This window comes from Microtus oregoni, unplaced genomic scaffold, assembly GCF_018167655.1.
Source record: "Microtus oregoni isolate MIOR12 unplaced genomic scaffold, Mior012 000018F_ref0000195, whole genome shotgun sequence".
NCBI lineage: Eukaryota > Metazoa > Chordata > Mammalia > Rodentia > Cricetidae > Microtus > Microtus oregoni.
In genome coordinates, this window is record NW_024543077.1 from 36,045,328 (window position 1) to 36,059,888 (window position 14,561).

Below are 14,561 nucleotides of genomic sequence, written 5' to 3' on the forward strand. Positions count from 1 at the left end.
CTGGGGACCTCAGCACAGTTTACGTCTTGACCATCCCAAACCCCCCTTCACTAAGACAAGGGAAGGAAAAAATGTGAGAAAATATTTAACAACACATTTGAAAAAAAAAACAACAACAACGGAAGACCCAGGAGGATGCTGTGTATCCCTGGAAAATAAAAGCGGCCACCAGGTGAGTTATTTCATTTATTCTTTTAGTACCGTGCTTTGGGGTACTAGGAATATGCCCGACACATTGGCCAGGTGCTGGCAACGAAGGCCCATGCAGTCGGCCTGGCTCTTCCCCTCGTGGAGTTTGCTAGCTGATGAGAGAGGTGGTGGCTAGTCGAACAAGGGAAGAGGCAAACTCTCGGCACGGCCAGTGTTCCAGAGAGAGGCCCGCTGCTGCTTGCAGCATGTCACGGAGTTCTGCAGCAGCCAGATGTGGACAACGACTCTCCACAAACACACGTGGAAGAGGCAATGGGGTGTGGCAGATGAGGAGGGCCAAGCAGAGGGAGCATGTGGCCCCCATGGCAAGAGGGCGCGTGTGTGTGGGTCTGAATGGCTGCCAAGGCTGTGGCAGGGCGGGCACCACTCTAGGGGGCTTGCTACTCTTATTTATAATCATGTATCTGCATGGACATCGGGGGACATCAAAGTCACATGAGTATGGGTGCCCAGAGAGGCCAGAAAAGAACATCTGATAATTTGGAGTTGGAGTTACCCATGACCGCAAGCCCCCCCAAAAGTGAGTGCTGGTAGCAAACCCCAGGCCCCCACCATTCTTAACAGCTGAGCCATCTCCCCAGTCCCAGGAAAAATGGTTTTAAACTGAAGTCAGATCCCACGGGACCATCTGGGCTCAAGTCAATTGCCCAAAACAACTGAAGGAGAAAAGATTGTATCGAGTCGAAGTTTGCCACAAAACTACCTTGCTTGCATGGGAGAAAATGCTGACTGGGTAGAAGGGATCTCAGAATGAGTCTAGAACATATGGCTGTAAAATAAAAACCCAAAACCAGCAACATCCCCACACGCAACAATAGACTGACTTAGAAACTAAAGTTTTCACATGTAATTAATGTCTAGTCACAATATGTATTTTTAAATTTAGCCAATCAGTGTTCTACAGAGCCCAATAACTAGTTTTATATTTCTCCTTATTTGCAGTAAATGACTAATTTTTGTGTTGACTAAATTTATGAACTGGTTTGCTCTTATTGGAATAAACTGTTTAAAGGGCAGAAATAGTTAAATACAAAGCAGTGAATCTTGTTTGCTAATTGTGTTAACGATTGGAAAGCATGAGACAGAGATTGTCTGTACCCATTACCAACCGAAGAATTCCTTGATGACTGAGGACAAGGAGCACAGCACAAAAGTGTCCCCTTCAAGTCTGTTAGCTGTTGATTAAAACGAGTGGATGCCCACGGGCACCTCAGGTTACCCCGACCAGTCCTGGGCAATGACTGCCTGCACGGTGCTAATTACAAACACCGTTTTCGAGAACGTCCTGGCCGGCGGCTGCGTGGTTGAGCTGAGACTTTCGGCAGCCACGCCCCCTGGCGGCCCCTCGCTCCGACGGACCGACCGGCTTTGGTCAGTGAGAGCAAACTGAGCAAACTGAGCGTCCTCTAACAGGTGACCCAATGGCGTGACCACACGGAGGCCAAGAGGAACACCCGGAGAGGCCAGACTGCAGGCTTGTGCTGAAACATTTAACACATCCTGATGACTGGAAAGCCTCTGTCTGAGCCTTCGCGGTGACCTGCTTCTCTGTGCCCTGGTGCCGGTTCTGACGCGGCCAGCGACCCCGACGTGACCCCGACGCATGGGTGGTACCTTCATCTCCATCAGCTCTGCTGTGTTGGGAGGCGTGCTCAGCGCTTTCTCGGCAATCTTCTCAAACTCATCGCACAATCTGAAACAGCAGACAAAGCCCATCTTACAAACAAACTTCAGCACACAGTATTTAATGCCCCGCTGCATGAAAAGTAGATTGTGATTTATCCGTATGACATCTAAGGACTTGATACAAATTGGTGCTCACTTGCTTATTTGCTCGATATAAATTTGACAATCACTTGTCAAGAGTCCACGCAACAGTAGTAAATGACCGAGATGTAAAAGTGGGTGAGATTTTATAATGACCCCCACACAGCTCACAGTCTGATGGCAGAGACGGTTCCTTCAAGGAGCTGTTCCCCTGCTCAACCCACTGAGGTGGTAAAAGGGGAGGGAGTAATTAGCTCTACTTACGGGGGAATAGCTAAAACCACAAACAAAAACAAAACAAACACAAACAGGCCTGTTGCCGGGAAACAACCAGCCCAGCACACACCAGTATTTCCCAGTGGACGACAAAAATATTGGACGAACTTGGTGTTGGGAAGAAAGAAAGAAAAAGCTTCAAAGGAAGGGACTCAAGGGAGAAAAAAAAAAAGAAACCTTCACAAAAAGAGGCTGGGGAAGGAAGGAAGAGCGTGGACCATGCTGAGCGGAAAGGCGGCTGGAAGATGGATGAGCGGGTTGAATGTTTGCAGCCCTGGGTGGCAGAATCAGCAGAGGAGGACAGGTGTGTGCGGAAGGGCTACAGAGAAGAGGCCATGGAGAGGAACTGGTAGGCAGACAGATGTGAGCATGCTGTGGAGACCTTTGTGGTGAGGCTGAGGGACACCGGCCCAGGGCTCCTGCACCCCTCTGTTGTGCCCTCTGCATACCCAGTGAGTCTAACCTAATTAAACACAAGGTAGAGGAAGGAGAGAGGCCAGGAGGTCAGAAGAGGGAGGAGAAACAATAAAAGGAAAGCAAAGGCTTCACCCAGTACCAAATCCTAGGTCGGGAAACATTCCCACCATCCTCAGTACTTCTAGGGGGACAGTGCCTCACGCAGAAGATACAGTGCGCTTGCCCGAGAGGCCCCACAAATCCCAGCCTCTTCACTGGCGCCTCTGTCTCCAGCCCTCACCCCGCTTTACCCTTGCTACCCATTACCTGCCTCAAGTTCCTTGAAGACTCCCTGTCTACCTGGGATTCTCTGGCCACACCGCTGTCCTGGCAGACGCACCCTTAAAAGGAAACCGTTACTCCGCTTGTCCTTGTAACCTCCCTTGCTGTCTCCTCTTCTCCAGCACCACGCGGAGAAAGCATTTTGTGTCCCCGCCCTCCCCCCACTCTCGAGGCAGAGTGGGGCTCTCACTACGCTCTAGTGCAATGCGCTGGTTTGGGTTTTGTGTCCGTGTCTGCACCGTAACTTTTCTCCGCATATCTCATTCATAACCTAAGCCTTGCCCCGTGTGTAGCACACACAGGCTCGGTGAATGAAGCTGCCTTCGGGCTTCTACCCAATTTCTAATGATCTTGTCTTCCTCTGATACCAGAGTTGGGAGGAACATTCTGAGGCAGGTGTGTGACTCATCTGCAATCCTACCGGGATACTGAGAGGTGAGTGTGTGGGAGTGTCGTGTGGTCTGCAGGCCAGCAGGGGACCTAGTGAGATCCTGCCCTCCAAGGCCACACAGGGAAAGTCCTGGTTATTTCTGTTCTCCACCTCGTCACACGAGAAACGAGGCCCTCTGCTTGTGGATCAGCCACGCTAACTGTGCTTCTTGACTTAGAAAGCAGGCCTTCAGCTTTCCACTCACTGGTACTCTCTGAGTTTAGACCAGCCAGCTTTCCTACGCCCCGAACCCTGGTTAGCCAACAAGTGATTACAGTAACGACTTGTCAAAGCCTTGAAGAGTAATGATAATTAGGCAACACCTTGATATCCACTGTAAATAAATTTACTTTGAAAACTAACTTATATATGGATTACATACATTTAAAATACGAAGCGAACGCCCACCTGACTTGTGCAAAAGGATGAAAGTGTGTTTTAAAGGCTACGGTACATAAGTAAATTGCGAGGCACATTTGTGAAGGAAACCATACTGACAATCACATCGCAAAACATCACTCCGTGTAGAAGTAAGATTAGCATAATCCTCTCTTTTTGGATCGCTGTGACACCGTACCTCATGTTCACCTCCTGGTGGTCTCGGAACATCTTTGCTATCAGTTTCCCACAGATAATGTTGGCGCGCTTCACCAGAGCTCTGATCAGCTCCTCACAATGCATCTCAAACATCCCCAAACGAACCGTCTGCAAGGGGATAAAGACTTAGTGCACACCAACAGGAAGAAGAATAAGTAAAAAAAACCTCTTTGGTCTTCCATTCTCTGGACACGGATTTGTGTGTGCAATGTAATGAGGTTAAGTTTTGAGTTTGGGGATTTTTGTTTTTGTTTTTGAGTCACTGAGCCAGGCATGCTGGTTCAGGCCTGTGAGAGGCAGAATTATAACATGGAGTGTTGAGGCCAGCCTGGACTATATAGTGAATTCCAGGCCAGCCTGGTCTCAAAAACAAACAACAGAAGACATCAGCAAATTCACACGTGGGGATGGGGGAGTTTCTGCTACCTATCCCCTGCTCTTTGTATTTTACAGCTATCTCGTAAGGAGATAAATATGCTGGAAGTTTGTTATCTCGGAACCCCGAAGAAGAAAAATAGATTCTAACAGCTTAAGAAACTAGGCTATTGCTAAGCAGATAAAAATTGACTTCATTCGTTTTCACTTTGTTCTGTTTCCTTTTGTTTGTTTTTTGTGTCTTGCACTATAGTCCAGACTATCTGACCACAAACTGTGGCCCTCCGACCTGCTGAGTGCTGGCATTAAAGGTGTGTAGCATCACATTCAGCAGCAAGATGGGTTTCAAATACTTTGTTCTGTTTTGAAAAATAGTACATGGGCATGGTAGAGAATTTGGAGAATGTTTTTGATTAAAAAAAAAAAGGCTAAGAGAGGATTGTTGAAATTCCTAGCATCCTTAGTAATGGAAGCAAGCACCTTTTGGTATCAGTGCTGTAGCTTCCAAATGACTTGTCAACATGCAAAAAGTCAGGTTCTGGGAAATGGGAGGAGGTGCAGCATAGGACATAGGGCCATGTGTGGGGCTGGCGGCTCAGGCATTCCGGCACAAGAACCGTGTGTCCCGGCCGTCCTCACTGAGACTTTCACCATGCATGGTGTGTGTCGCCAGCCCTGCGGTTTTCACTGCGGGTTCTAACGTTAGATGTTAATAGAGACCGTTTGATTCGGGGGGGAGTCGCCCAGGACAGGGCCGTTCACCTTTCGAGACGTGTACTGAATCTCTTCGATCAGCTTTTGGTACTTGCGGATCTCCTCGATCAGTTTCTCGTAACTCTGATTCTGGGACAGGAACTGGTCCACGTCTTGCTCAGCTTTCTTGGTGACCAAGAACTGGTACTTGTCGTAGAATTTGAGGTGCTCGGTGGGGGCCACACTCTCTCTCAGCACCACCTCCTTAATCTTCTCTTTGTGAGCGTCGACAATCTCGCTCAGAATTATGGGCTTCAGGGTTGTCGGCTTGGATTTACTCTCCTAACCGGAGGAGGAGGACAGTGTCACTTCAGGTGTCTGTAGTTAAACTAGCCCTGTTATCTCTGTGAAAATGTCCGTCTTATTGTATTGTCTTCATTTGTAAATATCTGTGATTTACTAGTCTCTAATCTATAGAGATGCATTCAGTCTAGCCGAGAGAGAGAGAGAGAGAGAGAGAGAGAGAGAGAGAGAGAGACTGATTCTCTGTACTTTTCATTTTCCTTAAAGGCTGTTTGTGTTTTCTTTTCAGCATGGTTGAGAGGGTGACCATTTGAGAGTAGGTGCAGAATAAGCCCTAGGACACCTAACAGCAGAGCCCACAAGTAGCTGCGCGAGCTCTAAGGCTGGCCTTGGGCTGCACTTTAAAAGTCAAATGCTCCGTGGGTCCCATCGTGGGTCCCATCTTCGCGCTCCACAGCGGCAGAACCTGCCCACGTGGCGGAGAGGAGGATGGCCACTTGCTAGTGACCGCTGATGCTGATCTTTGGTCACCCAGCTCCGAGTCTGCTGCCACAGCTAGGGTAACACCGGGCAAGGGTGTGAGAGACAACAATTTTAAATGAGCATGTCAATCTCAATGGCTTGACCCCCTCCCCTTGCAAATGAGATACGAGCATTAAGGCGGTTCCTATGTGCACGGTCACTCTTGGAAACATCGTGCTCTGACTTCTGGAGGGAGGGATTTTAAACTGGTATGAACAGAAATCACAGTCTGTGGTGGGTGTTCTCTGATGTTGAAATTGACGGCCCTGATTTCAACTCCAGTGGACGCCCCCTAGCGGGCACTTCAGGAGCTCCATCTGGCTTAAGCCGGATGGCTCGCAGGGACACACTACCAAAGGCTGCAGCCTCTACAGGACCCTCATTCCTGGACTCAGCTGACACTTGGTGTTGCTGTGTGCAGTGTGGATTTATGGCTTCTTGTGTAAAGGTCATTACTACTCATTGAGAATGGCTCACACACTTTTACTCGTTGTAGACTGGCTCGCACGCCCTTAGCAGCTTATCTAAGGTCTGAAATGGAGCTATCTTTCTAGGCATAATTGGATTCTCAGACTCGAGAAGCACCTTAGAAAGTTTCTAATATTAAATTTAATTAGTACCCATTGAGAGTTAAGGAAAATGATATTCTGCGTGATACCTTGGGTGTTCAAAGACATCAGATTAGATCATGAGACAGTTATGAGCTTGACTTGCGGTGCATTCGCCCACACCAGGCTTGCCTTCCCTGGGAAATAAAAGTGTGCTTTAATCTATTCTCCATTCCTATCGAATATGATATGGAAGATCAACATGAATCTGCTTCGGCATTTACTGCCAAAGGTTATTGAGACTCTGTGTGGTTATTTTATTCCAGGTACTCTTACAGCTTATTTTCAGATCAGACTGGTCCCCAAATCGCCTAGAGACATCTAAGGGTAGTGATCATGGTGAACCCCAGAATTTTTATCTTTAAAATGTGACCAAGTAAGGTTGACAAAGCCATTGCTCCACATACCGTGCCCCCATGGAAGTCCTTATCTCTCACAATCTGATGTCAGAGCAAATATCACTCTCTTTTTGAAAAGCCTAAATTATATACTTTCATTCTAATTGAAACTCGCCATGTATCCTCTTCACCTGAGACCCCAGGAAGGGAGGGGTCGTGGTTTACAATCATAAAGTCATAGCAACAGAATTCATTTGGGTCATTATAATCAGTATTTAGAGCTTGGTCATTCTTATCTGATTAACTATGTTGAATAAAAGAGTCTATGGGGCCAAGATGGGGGAAACTCGATTCAGAAAAGGCACAGGTGTGTGGCTGCCTGCAGGCTTCGGTCATCTTTGTGGTTGAGCTAGGCTCTGACTCCCCAGCAAGGAGGGAGTTGTTGGGTGGGGGGGGCGAGGTTTGACACCAGAAGACAAAGGCTCTGTGCAGAGCAAAGCAGGGCCCAGTGTTCACACGCCACAGGCCATTAAAGAATGAGGACTCTCAGGACCACGACAACACTAAAAGGAGATCGAATCCTTGACTGGGGTGGAAGAGCGAGGAAGATGTCGGTCCTTTGTCTGTGAGAGGGAAAGAGGTGTCTTAACAGTCCATGGCCAGAATTCTCTTCTCCGACTTGGACGAGCGCACAGCCAGGGAGTTCAAACTATCATTAGGTCAAAAATAATTCAGTCAAAGCTGAGCCTTCCAGAGCTTTCAGACGACTGCAGAATTTCTAAGAAGCCAGCTTAAACAACAGCCACAAAAACTTCACAAGTTCTTATCTCTACCTCATGGTAACTAAGGGAAAGACCCAAAGGAATTAGCCACCGTGGGCGGAATTTCACCAGCAGCAGAATCACACGGGTCAAGAACATAGGCAGTGAAATACTTAAATCAGGACAAAAAAGAATTAATATGTGTAAAGACAAAAAAAAATTCTTAATAAGTAGAAAGGACCATAAAAATACCCAAATCTATTTGTACGAAGAATTAATAAATCTAGAAAACAAAATAATTAATAGGAACTCCACTCCATGGAGGGAGCACTGTCCTCCCAATGCATACTTTCTTTCTAAAATTCCTTTCCCCCTTTTATTAAACATAGATTCTTCTCTCACACAATGTAATTCAAACACTCTGCTCTTCCCAGTCCCTCCCCACCTCCTTATCCACTCAGATCCGTTCCCTTTCTGTCTTTCGTTACAAGACAGCCGCCAGTGCACACTTTCGTAATCAAAATGCTAAGAAATCTAAACTGGTCCTAGTTAGAATTTCTATATCTGTGATGAAACACCACGACCAAAAGCAACTTGGGGATGAACCCAAGCAGGACAGGAACCTAGAGACAGGAGCTGGTGCAGAGGCCAAGGAGGGGTGCTGCTTACCGGCTTGTGGCTTGCTCAGTCTGCTTTCTTATGAAGGAACCCAGGACTACCAGTCCTGGGTTGCCACCGTTAATCACTAATTAAGAAAACGCCCTCTAGACTGACCTTAGGTAGGCGTTTTCTCCACTGAGGCTCCCTCCTCTCGGAGGACTCTACCTTACGTCAAGTTGTCGTTAAATTAGCTAGCACAAAGCCAAATCATGAGTTACGTATATCTCTACTTAGGTAATCACATACAGGACAGAAAAAGAAATCATTTAGGAATATACAGAAAACTAGTAACACACACACACTCTCATAAATCAAATCACTTCAAATCTCGGGCTAGAAGCCAAGATGGGAATCGAGTCCTGAAGTGAAGGGGAGAATTGCTGGGTGGTGATGCTCCCTTCCCTGAGAAGGCCTGTAACTACACTGGCTAACTCTGAAGCCACTTACGCCTTAACACCAGAATCCTGTCTGTACTCTTTGCATCCGTGAGATATGGGTAAGCTATTTCACACATAGAAACGGAAGCAGACAGCTACTGATTGGAGCTCCAGGACCTGAAAACCTCATGTGTGACTAACTCGCTGGGCACGCCTGTGTCATGGGCTAAACTGCGGTGACCAACAATGAAACGTGGAGGCGGGATCTGTGAGGACAGGGGCGGGAGCTTGCGACTGGCAGAAAACACTATCCAGGAGCAGGGTCCTCAATCGTAAGACAGTCTCACAGAGTTGGGGTTGTGTCAACGTCATCGAAAGGGTGCTTTAGCAAATGTCTTGACTCCCCAGCTATTCAAACCCCATCACGGCTTGACTTCCTGCCTCTGAGGAAGTTTTATGCTACGGCCAGTGGAGGACTGGGCTAGGAAAGTGTGCATATTTCATAAAAGGAAGCTAGTGGGAAATGAGTTTTGAATTTTTTAATGTTATATGTGTGAGGGCTTTGCCGGGATTCTGCCTATGCCCCGTGTGCATGCAGTGCCAGAGGACAAAGAAGGGGGCGTGGGATCCCCTGGAATTGGAGTTAGAGATAGTTGTAAGCAACCATATAGGTGCTGGGAATCTAACACTGGGCCTCAAGAAACCTGTGCTCAAACTGTGGGACGTCTCTCCAGCCCCCAGCTAGACTGTAAGCCGATAGTCTTAGCTTTCCCGTTCTGTGAAGCAGAGGGTTCTGTCAGCTCTTAGTAGGCCTCCGGTGCAAGGTATCACACAAACTCAGGTGATCAGGATGCCCTCGTTACTTACCCACGCAAACTTGGGCGATCAGGATGCCCTCGTTACTCACCCACACAAACTCAGGTGATCAGGATGCCCTCGTAACTCACCCACGCAAACTCGGGCGATCAGGATGCCCTCGTTACTCACCCACGCAAACTCGGGCGATCAGGATGCCCTCGTTACTCACGCACGCAAACTCGGGCGATCAGGATGCCCTCGTTACTCACCCACGCAAACTCGGGCGATCAGGATGCCCTCGTTACTCACCCACGCAAACTCGGGCGATCAGGATGCCCTCGTTACTCACGCACGCAAACTCGGGCGATCAGGATGCCCTCGTTACTCACGCACGCAAACTCGGGCGATCAGGATGCCCTCGTTACTCACGCACGCAAACTCGGGCGATCAGGATGCCCTCGTTACTCACGCACGCAAACTCGGGCGATCAGGATGCCCTCGTTACTCACCCACGCAAACTCGGGCGATCAGGATGCCCTCGTTACTCACCCACGCAAACTCGGGCGATCAGGATGCCCTCGTTACTCACCCACGCAAACTCGGGCGATCAGGATGCCCTCGTTACTCACCCACGCAAACTCGGGCGATCAGGATGCCCTCGTTACTCACCCACGCAAACTCGGGCGATCAGGATGCCCTCGTTACTCACCCACGCAAACTCGGGCGATCAGGATGCCCTCGTTACTCACCCACGCAAACTCGGGCGATCAGGATGCCCTCGTTACTCACCCACGCAAACTCGGGCGATCAGGATGCCCTCGTTACTCACGCACGCAAACTCGGGCGATCAGGATGCCCTCGTTACTCACCCACGCAAACTCGGGCGATCAGGATGCCCTCGTTACTCACGCACGCAAACTCGGGCGATCAGGATGCCCTCGTTACTCACCCACGCAAACTCGGGCGATCAGGATGCCCTCGTTACTCACCCACGCAAACTCGGGCGATCAGGATGCCCTCGTTACTCACCCACGCAAACTCGGGCGATCAGGATGCCCTCGTTACTCACCCACGCAAACTCGGGCGATCAGGATGCCCTCGTTACTCACCCACGCAAACTCGGGCGATCAGGATGCCCTCGTTACTCACGCACGCAAACTCGGGCGATCAGGATGCCCTCGTTACTCACCCACGCAAACTCGGGCGATCAGGATGCCCTCGTTACTCACGCACGCAAACTCGGGCGATCAGGATGCCCTCGTTACTCACCCACGCAAACTCGGGCGATCAGGATGCCCTCGTTACTCACCCACGCAAACTCGGGCGATCAGGATGCCCTCGTTACTCACCCACGCAAACTCGGGCGATCAGGATGCCCTCGTTACTCACCCACGCAAACTCGGGCGATCAGGATGCCCTCGTTACTCACGCACGCAAACTCGGGCGATCAGGATGCCCTCGTTACTCACGCACGCAAACTCGGGCGATCAGGATGCCCTCGTTACTCACCCACGCAAACTCGGGCGATCAGGATGCCCTCGTTACTCACCCACGCAAACTCGGGCGATCAGGATGCCCTCGTTACTCACCCACGCAAACTCGGGCGATCAGGATGCCCTCGTTACTCACCCACTTGGAATACAGCTTTGTCTCAACCCTTGGCACAAAGCTGACGGCCTTGATCATGACTTCGTAAACATTGACAAGAATATCGATGAAGTCACTAAACTCAGGTTCAAACTTAATGGCGTTATTATCCAGAATCAGCCTCATGATGAAACCTGGATGTTCAAAAGCTCGAACAGATTCCTATGAAAAATAAATAAAAGGGCTATAGGTACACATAGAGATCAATTGCCAGGAATGAAAAGGTATTCCAGCCCCAATTAAACACACAGAACACGCTTCCTCTTGTGACTGAGACACTTAAACCAGAACGGACCCTACTAGAAAGACAGCCAGAGGGGCAGCCATCCTGACTGGTTGGAGCTAGAGGTTAACCAGAGAAGCACCTTCTGATTCCAAGGCCTCACTAACTGTGCGATACAGTCTCCTCCCAGACGAAAAAGGGTCTCCTCAAGCAAGCCCTACCTAAGCCTTCACGAGGCAATCTTCCCCAGGGGATTTACCCAAACCCTCAGCACTGACCTCATCCAGACTGTGCAAGCTGACCTAACCTTTCAGCACACGCGTGTACCGGGTCTGGGGATAAACTCGCTGCTGTCTCACTGGAAAAGCTATCTTGTGCCACTTTCCTCTCTGAAAGAATTGGAAACCCGCTACCGAAGGCTCGGCCGCTTAGCTGAGCCGTCCTCACCTGGGGTTGGGCGATGAGGTTCGTGAAGTCTTGCATGGAGACGAGAGTGAGGTCCTGCAGCTGCAGGGTCATGAGCGTCGCGGCGCAGTTGAAAAAGGAGTCCAGTTTGGCGCTGCTGTCGCCAGTTGGCAATTGCTTTTTTTTATTGCCTTGGTAATAGATATTCTGCACTTCCGGAAACCACCTTGAAAAGGACAAAAGGCATTTCAAAAGTCGACACTCTCAGTGAATTACCCCGTTCCCATTAAGGGTTAACAGTAAGTTCTAGACACCCCAAGGTCTTCATAAAGAGGCGTATTGGTCCGTGTCATTACCCACGCTCTGAGACCTAAGCGCTAGAGCACTTCACTTCCAGGAGAAGAAATGTTAAATCATTAAACGACCCAATGATACGGTGCTACAAGACATAAATCTAACCCTGCAACTACGGTTCCTGCAGGTTTTAAAAATATATGAGAGCTAACCTTATTGGACACTTCTTTTCAGACTCTTAAATGATCTCTGTGGACTGTTATTTTAAAGCTACAGAATAGTAATCGAAGAAGCTAGCTCATACCAAGTTAAACCCACACGGCATGCCAGGCTACCGCTTCCCAATGACTGTAAAAACAAGGCACAAATCAAAAACGGCGTGGATTTTATTGTCCCAATTTCCCTCAGTGTGAGATACGGAAAGAATGACGGACGTAAAACCAAGTTTCAAAGGTGCACATGTCCTTGCGATAAAAGAATGATAGTGCAGTTTCATATCTAGGTACTTCATGCTGGAATCCGCCGGTGTGTTCAGCTTCTGAAATCCCGACAATACACAAGATCTAGGAACGCTTCTACTTTCTGTCATGAGGGATAATAAACCATAGGCGATAAGAATGGCCAGAGCGTTCGAACAGAATAAGTCTAAGTTTTAAACAAAACTGTTGTCTTTTTAACAACATGCACCGTGAGTAGTCCTATGTTCTAGGAATAGTGGTAGAGGGGGCATAAAAAAATTAAACTACATCATCCTTTCTTTCATAACGGTGGAAGTAGTGACTTCATCGTGAAAAACGAGCGAGGACAGACGGGCATTTACCTTGCAGTCTTGGAGAAAGGTTTTATAGCAAAGATAGTAATTACAGGGTCCTAACAGAGTATCTGAAGTAGAAACGGGATAAGAACTAAAAGAATCCATCACGTGTTTCTGTAGGACCAAGATGAAAGGAAGCATGCTCAGAGAAGAGGACCCAGAGAGATAAGGGTCACGCTGCAAGCTTTCAAAGACAGATTTATATTTATATTTATTTATATTATTTATATTTATTATTTGTCAATAAATGGGAAATGCTTAAGGTTCACAGAAGAGTCTGGAGAGGGACATTTACAGAGCCAAGGAATAGAGATGCCACTGAGAGTATGCAGTGGTCCGTCTAAATGGTAGCTCACCGTCAGCTAGGGGGACAGCTCAGCTGGCAAGCATGAGCCGCCCCCCCCACCCGTGTCTCCAGGCAGAGGTTGGAGGATCCTGATGAGCCTTCTGAAGTCAAACTCACAAGCCTCAGCCAATGAGAAAGCCTGTCTCAAAAACAAGGTATAGACGCCTACGTACAACATCTGAGGTTGTCTGAGGTTGTCTTCTGGCTTTCGCATGCACGAGTGAGTGTGTGTGTGTGTGTGTGTGTGTGTGTGCGCGCGCGCGCGTGTGTGCACCTCAACACACATGATTGTCTACATGTACAGATGAACATATGTGCATGCACATGCAGTAAATATGGGCCTGCCAATGGTAGAAGCAATGAGAATCAAGAATTAAATGGACAGAGAAGATGCTTCTAAAAAAAGACATCTAAATCGATGGTAGTCATAAAATAGGCCTCAATAAATACAAACAGATTGAACTTCAAAATTAGAGATCAATGACATGACACTTGGAGATTCACAAGTATACGGAGATAAGATAATATGAATATAAATATTTAGGGTGAGTGAATATGAAATTATCGTATTCTAAAACTGAGGGAAGAACAGAAGTCAATGAACAGAGGGGATTTTTAGTTCTAAGCAACCACATTAAAACGCAAGACAATTTCACTAGACATTAAAAATAGAAGAGCAAACTAAACTCAAGACAAGAAGGGAAGAAGCAATGCAGATGAAACAGAGAACAGCAAATCTCAAAGTGATTTATTTGAAAAAACAAAAAACAAAAACAAAACAAGCTGGGTGGTTGCACACGCTAATTCCAGGCACTTAGGAGGCAGAGGCAGGGGGAGCTCTGTGAGTTCAAGGCCAGTCTGGTCTACAAGAGCTAGTTCCAGGAAAGGCTACAGAGAAACTACAGAGAAACCCTGTGTTGAAAACCAAAAACCAGAAAACGAAAGAAAGAAAGAAAGAAAGAAAGAAAGAAAGGAAGGAAGGAAGAAAGAAAGAAAGAGAGTTATAGACCACCACCAGGAAACATGAAGCAGACATGCCCACAGTCCAGTATGATGGAAGCAAGTCCTCGTTTGGGGCTCCCTCTTCTGTCTCTGGTTTGTATCGAGTTGACAAACCGTAACCAGCACAACGCTATACCATGGGTGAGCCTGGAAAACATACTTCCTCTGAGAAACTGTAAAGAAATGACCACATACTACTAAGTCGTTCTGCTGAATTGTAGTTTCCCAAACAGGGACAGAGATGTGAGGAGTGATTAGCGGAGGCCTGTGGGGAGGTGCGCGGAGTGTCCACCAGGGAGGAAGTTTCCTTGGGGCCACAGGAAGCCCGGAATTAGTAGTGGTGGCCGCACACCCTTATGAATGCATAGAAGACACAT

General features: G+C 48.0%; 1 protein-coding gene across 1 annotated transcript in view; it reads right to left on the minus strand.

Moving 5' to 3' along the window:
* Dnah7 (dynein axonemal heavy chain 7) overlaps window positions 1–14,561 on the minus strand; it is a 195,366-nt gene that overhangs the window by 152,506 nt on the left and 28,299 nt on the right. The window contains exons 11-15 of the mRNA XM_041668272.1: window positions 11,771–11,954; window positions 11,083–11,262; window positions 5,156–5,428; window positions 3,999–4,126; window positions 1,825–1,903 (exon numbers count right to left, since the gene is read on the minus strand). Of these exons, the coding sequence (XP_041524206.1) occupies window positions 1,825–1,903; window positions 3,999–4,126; window positions 5,156–5,428; window positions 11,083–11,262; window positions 11,771–11,954 (844 nt within the window). The remainder of the gene's footprint in view (window positions 1–1,824; window positions 1,904–3,998; window positions 4,127–5,155; window positions 5,429–11,082; window positions 11,263–11,770; window positions 11,955–14,561) is intronic.